The sequence below is a fragment of the Equus przewalskii genome, chromosome X (assembly GCF_037783145.1).
Source record: "Equus przewalskii isolate Varuska chromosome X, EquPr2, whole genome shotgun sequence".
Taxonomy (NCBI): domain Eukaryota; kingdom Metazoa; phylum Chordata; class Mammalia; order Perissodactyla; family Equidae; genus Equus; species Equus przewalskii.
In genome coordinates this window covers 104,122,880-104,128,879 of record NC_091863.1, presented here as the reverse complement: position 1 = coordinate 104,128,879, position 6,000 = coordinate 104,122,880, and the positions used below count along the sequence as shown (strand labels likewise).

Below are 6,000 nucleotides of genomic sequence, written 5' to 3'. Positions count from 1 at the left end.
TCAAATGAGAGCCAGAGAGCCTTTGCAGTGTCGTAGAGTCAATGTAATATAGTAGACAGCTGGGGCGGGGCAGCGGGACATAGGTTAACATCTATACAGCACCCACTACGTGCCAGGTACTATGCTTGCTACTTCGTTTCTTTCTCATTTAATAACGCAATGGCTGGTGGGCCGGAAAGTTGGATTTTCTTCTAAATGCACTCGGAAATCACTGAGGGGTTTTCAAGAGGGAAGTGATGAGATTGATGTAGTTAAGTCATATAAGATCAGTACTATTCCCATTCCATTTTATAGGCTAGGAAACTAGAGGTTAGCTAGTCCAGGGTCACAGTGAGGAGGGGCAGAACCGAGATTGAAAATCAGGGCTCTCTGAGATAAAGGCAATTGTGGCAAAATGTGAATAGTTGTTGAGTGCAGGTTAAGGGTATATAGGATGCTCACTGTATCCTTCTTTTCGACTTTTCTACATGCTTGAAATATTTTGTAATACAAAGTTAGAAAAGGGCTGGCCCGGTGGCACAGTGGTTAAGTTTGCACGTTCTGCTTCGGCAGCCCAGGGTTCGCTGGTTCAGGTCCCAGGTGCGAACCTACACACAGCTTGGCAAGCCATGCTGTGGCAGGCGTCCTACATATAAAGTAGAGGAAGATGGGCACAGATGTTAGCTCAGGGCAAGTCTTTTTATTTTTTATTTTTCCTTCTTCTCCCCAAAGCCCCCCAGTACATAGTTCTATATTATTTAGTTGTGGTCGTTCTAGTTGTGCTATGTGGGACACTGCCTCAGCATGGCTTGATGAGTGGTGCTAGGTCCGTGCCCAGGATCCAAACCGGCAAAACCCTGGGCTGCTGAAGCAGAGTGCGTGAACTTAACCACTTGGCCACTGGGCTGGCCCCAGGGCCAGTCTTCTCAGCAAAAGGAGGAGGATTGGTGGCAGATGTTAGCTCAGGGCTAATCTTCCTCAAAAAAAAAAAAAAAACTTTAAAAGTTAGAAAAAAGAAAGAGGTCTAAATCCAAAGCTTAAACTCTTTTTTCCCCACCATGCTTAAGTCCCTCATTGTCCCCTCTGGCCTGACTTTGCCCTTTGGAACAACGAGATTAGGTTAGTCCATCACTAAGTTTCTCTCCCTAACTTTGTGATCCCAATGCGGCGGTATGCGGCTTTAGATTATTAGGCTACACCAAGAGCCAGGACTTCAACTTGCTCTGCAGTGAGAAAGGCCCAGCAGTTCTCCTGAACAGCAGCCTGGGATGCAGCTGCTAACCTCTGGAAAGGTGGTCACTGAGGCTGCTCCACCACATTGTCTGCTGTGTAAAAACTACCGGGTGTCAGTCTCCATCCGCTGCAGAGAAATCACTCTCAGAAGGAAACACTTTCTTCTGCCAAGGCTTCGGGTGGGGCTAGAAAAACTGCTCATGACAACACTGAATCAGCACATTCATTAGGGTCAAGCTCACAGTCAGAGCGAACTGGAAGAAGGCCCTGGTTGAGAAGAAACCTCCAGTTGAGGCCTCTTCAGTCTCAAAGGGCCTGGAATCAGAATGCGCAAATTCATGATGGAGATGAGCAGGGGAATACAGGCATTGTGCTCAAATTAGGGGTTTCCTCCTCAAGTGTCAGAGTTTGGATTAAAGCCAAAAAAAGTACTAAATTTATGGACTTTGCCACCCCAAGAGGTAATAAAAGTTCAAAACTGGTTTTCAAGCGTTGCAGAATGAATTATGTGAAAACAGGCTGTCTGCGGGGCATGCCTAAACTATTGAGGCTAGGTTGGCAAGGACAACTGGGTTCTCCCAAAATGTGTACGCTGGGGTTTGTGAGATTTCTGGGGCCGGAGCAATCATGGATCTGACCCAATGTGACATTTACGCGCATTAAGAATCAGCATCCTTTCTCATAACAGTGTTATTTTGTTGTCTGAATCCCCAGGGTTAAAATAAGGATCCTTGGCTGGCCTCTGAAAGCACTGTAACTTCTTTATTAGCCTCTGAAAGTACGTGGCTTCTTCTGCTCCCCAAGGGCAAATATACTGAGAATTCTTACGCTACTTCCCTCTAAGACAGGAACTGAGCTGGGAAGACTGCAGCAGTCAAGGGACACCCAGTGACATGAGCCTCCCTTCTCAGCTCTTCCTCACCAAGATCACACTTTGATTTTTCACACAACATATATTTATTCAGAAAAAAATTTGCAATAAATTATAATAAAAAAGATGACATGAAATACAGAATCCCACTAGCAGCTTTGCTTAGTGACTAAGACATTTTGGGGAAATATAACAAACAATTACAGAAGAAGAATCAGAAAACAGTGAGAGGGAGACTAATGCAACGTCGCCACATGGGTTTGAACCATTTCTTCCCTAAAACAATAGATGCAGAGTCCTTCCATACCAGTTGGATCTGAACTCCTTGAGAGGAGCTATGAAGCAGTACGTTAGAGGTACTTAGGAATTCGAGGTTGGGATGCTGGAGTAGGCACAGTAGGGAAGCAGATTTCTGTGTCTGCTCTATCTCTTTGTCTCCCCTACCTAGAGATTGTCTGAAACCCTCAAACCTGTGTACATCCCAGGACCAGAGCTGGCAAGGCTGAGGCAGTAAACCAACTTAGTGCATTTGCCTTGTGAAGAAAGAGCTAGGACGCTGTACACAGCCCCCACTAACCACATCTTTGATCACCCAAAGCTCCCAGGTTGGCAACAGACTAGAAAATGCACCCAGGACGGGCATTTCCCCGTCTTTGTATTACAACCTTGCCCCAGCTTCTATAAACTGCCTCTCCTGTGATCACTTGCTAGCCTAGTGGAGATGACCACAGTGTTCTGCTCGCAGTCTTCTGTTAAGTAAGTTCAACACCCAGCCCCCAACCTATCAGATCTGCAGCTATTTGGCACCAATAACTTGACTCCTAGTTCTGTAACTGCCAATCAGGAAAGGGTTTAACCAGCATACTGCAGGCTACGTACCTTTTCTTCCCCCAAAGAACTCAACTTTGGAGATGGGGGAATTGGAGAACCCTCAGTGGTGGTGTTTCCCCTGGCTCTTTCCTTTGGTGTGCTGGAAGCATCAGGAGTCAATGCCAAAGACCAGACACAGAGCCAGTATGTTAGGCTCCTTGGATTTAACGTTAACAGGCAAGAATGAGTCAACTTAGGGTGGTTTTAATGAAAGAAAACCAGGAGGAAGTCAATTGCATCAGGCAGTTCTGTAGTCAGTGGCTTGTGGCTGGTTTGCCAACCAACATAGATTAATTTTAAAAAAAAAGGCTGCCCCACAGAGCTTGAGTAAATGAAAAGCTCAAGGGTTGTCTCGGGTGGGAGAGAAAGTTGCTTGGTTGGTCCCACTGGACAGTCTCTTTTACACAGTACTGGATAAGGTGCCTGGGAGCCAGGGGGAGCTGGCTGTGGAGCCCAGAGTCAGCCCTGATGAGGGAGGGGGCAACATCTGCCCCCTGGCACTTCTGGAGACTGGAGAAAGGGGGTCCTAAAGGTTATCTTCAATACCCTTGCTGGGGGGAGGAGCAGTATCTCTAGAGAGGCTCACTTGAGGTGCAGACTCCCTTTTTTACTGTGGTGCAAGTGTTGCTCCGGAGGCGGATTTCTAAGTGGGGGATGGGTCCCACAGACACCCAGGATTAGATCTCATGTGAAATTTAAATAAGAACAGAAATGGATGGTAGGAAGTAGGACTTGTCAAACATGAACATTCTCACTCTTAAAATACCCAAAGCGCTTCCACTCTGATTGTGATTCTTCTCACATCGATGGGATGTCATCTCTAGTAGTTCCTAAAGTTCTGCTACTAAATATGGTCTGAGACAAGAGAATATGGTTCCACCCAGTGCAGATCCACGAAAAGGCCAATGTTACACAGACATACAGACGCACCGTAGTAGAAATGCACAAATGCATGTAACAACCACGTGTAGATGGTTAACTCACTATTGGGGACACCCAAGGAGTCACTAGCCTCACTCAGACTGCCTTCGACATGATAGTACTAGTGGAGTGGAGTGCAAAGGGAGGAGGTGGGGCAAAAGTGCTTTAGACAAAGGACTACAGACAAGTCTGAGCTACAGTAAGTAGTGCTTGTAGGCCTAGAATGGGAACATCTCAGAATGTAGGCCTAGGATGCTAAGGACAATAATGACAGTTGGGAAGGAGGGCAACAAACACATCCCCAGGTAAAGGAGTATAAATACAGATCTCTTTGCCTTATAAAGAGAACACAAAAACACCAAAATATGGTAACTTTGGCTTGGCAATATAAGTCTAAAAGTATTTTGCTGTGTAGGATATGGTAGGGGAGGGATTAGGAGACTCTTTTCCTTTTGTGCTAGAAACAGAACTTTTTCACGCCAGCAGCCTCGAAAATCTGCAATAGACCCTTCCTGTGGCATGACTTTCAAATCATTCTGAAATACTTGGTGCCCGAGATCTTCTGTCTCTAGAATCTCGGAGAGTAGTAAGAGGAAAAGACTTATCAGTCTTCATCGCTTCCAAGCAGAAAACCCAGAAGGAACTGGATAGCACGCTGGCGGTCGCTTTGAGTCTGTCTGGCCATGAGGTTGGGTGGAGGCCTTAGGAGAAGACTAGTGAAGAGAGTGGCTACAGGGCGAGAGAAAGCAAAGGGGAAAACCCTTTGTCAGACACAACCTAAGCAAAGCCTCAGGGCTAGGGGCTGGGGGGCCAGGGAACGAGAGCAGTGAAAGGGAAGTGACTGCCATGTGCCTGGACATTAAGGAAGGAATACACTGTGTGCACTGGACACAGGCTGTCCCAACCAACACCCCATGTGGCCATTCTCATAAAGTACTCTTACCAATCATGTTGGTGCTGACATTGTTGTATTCAGAGAATTTTAAGAGTTCTCGAAGGAATGCCATCAAGTAACGGAAAACATTTCTATGGCACCTTGGAAGCTGGGAAATCACCTGTTTTAACAAAAGGGGGTCGACAGTGAGAACAGGTGGAAGAAGGGAGTAAAAAGAGCTTATAGTTGCCAAAAAGGAGTTTATAATCCAAGGACAGGTCCTGTAAGGACAGGACCCCATTCATCTATCACAACCTTCCTTTATTTACTCACGACCAACACAGCACCCGCCAAATGATAACTTCCAAGTCGGAATGGTCATACTGTTTGGTCCCTGTCCACTCAATAACCAGGCCATGTGGTCATTAAACATTCACATGCACAATCTGCCTCACAAGGAGGTCTTTTCCCATCTCTCCATCCAGGTAGCCATGGCATCTGCCAAGCTGAATGGTTTTCTCTGCAATGTCTTTAGCATGGATGGGAGCTCCTCTTGATATTCACTAGTCTGATTCAGAGGTATCATCAGCTATTGTGCATCAACATCATCTCAAGGTTAAAAAAAAAACACCAAGAAGACAAAAGAAGAAAGGTTCACAAGTGTCACGCACCCCTCCTGATAATGTCAGCCAGAACCTCATGTATGATCAGCTTCACCAATTGTGCTGCAGAGTAGAGATAGCCACTCTACTCAATAGGCCAACTGGAAAAGGGTGGCAAATACAATAGGAAATGACACAACCTAAGATTTAAGGGTCCCAACTCTCAATGCTGGTGTCCTGCCATCAATAACAGATCGAGACCCATCCTACCACATAGCTGGCTGCCCATCTGGCTTTGTAAAATTGATGATTTCTCTATGGGGAAACCTGCCCCAAACACATCTTCAGAGCAATAAAATCACCTGTCGGCAGATCTGAGGATCCTGAGCAGAGTCCAGGCATCGCTGATAAAGCTCATAACAGATGACGGGCTCTGGCAGGGCTTCCAGGAAAATGAGCAGTGCTTCAGCCACCGAGTGATTACTGCCAGCTGGATTGACTTAAGTCAAGGGAAAGGGGCTCCAGGAATAAGGCCACACAGAGACCCAGCTGCGTCCTTCCTCAAGCTCCTTCAGGGACTATTTCCTTCCTCTTATTCAGGGCACACTGATCCTAACTGGGGTTTGATTTTTATTGGTCCAGGTATGCTG

General features: G+C 46.3%; 1 protein-coding gene across 7 annotated transcripts in view; it reads right to left on the bottom strand.

Moving 5' to 3' along the window:
• Window positions 1-2,150: 2,150 nt before the first annotated feature.
• Window positions 2,151-6,000, bottom strand: part of OCRL (OCRL inositol polyphosphate-5-phosphatase) — a 55,305-nt gene continuing 51,455 nt past the window's right edge. For all 7 annotated transcript variants that reach the window (XM_070606241.1, XM_070606240.1, XM_070606237.1 and 4 more), the window contains 3 exons: window positions 5,713-5,840; window positions 4,818-4,929; window positions 2,151-4,603 (listed from right to left, as the gene is read on the bottom strand). In XM_070606241.1, the coding sequence (XP_070462342.1) occupies window positions 4,479-4,603; window positions 4,818-4,929; window positions 5,713-5,840 (365 nt within the window). In that variant the 3' untranslated portion in view covers window positions 2,151-4,478. The remainder of the gene's footprint in view (window positions 4,604-4,817; window positions 4,930-5,712; window positions 5,841-6,000) is intronic.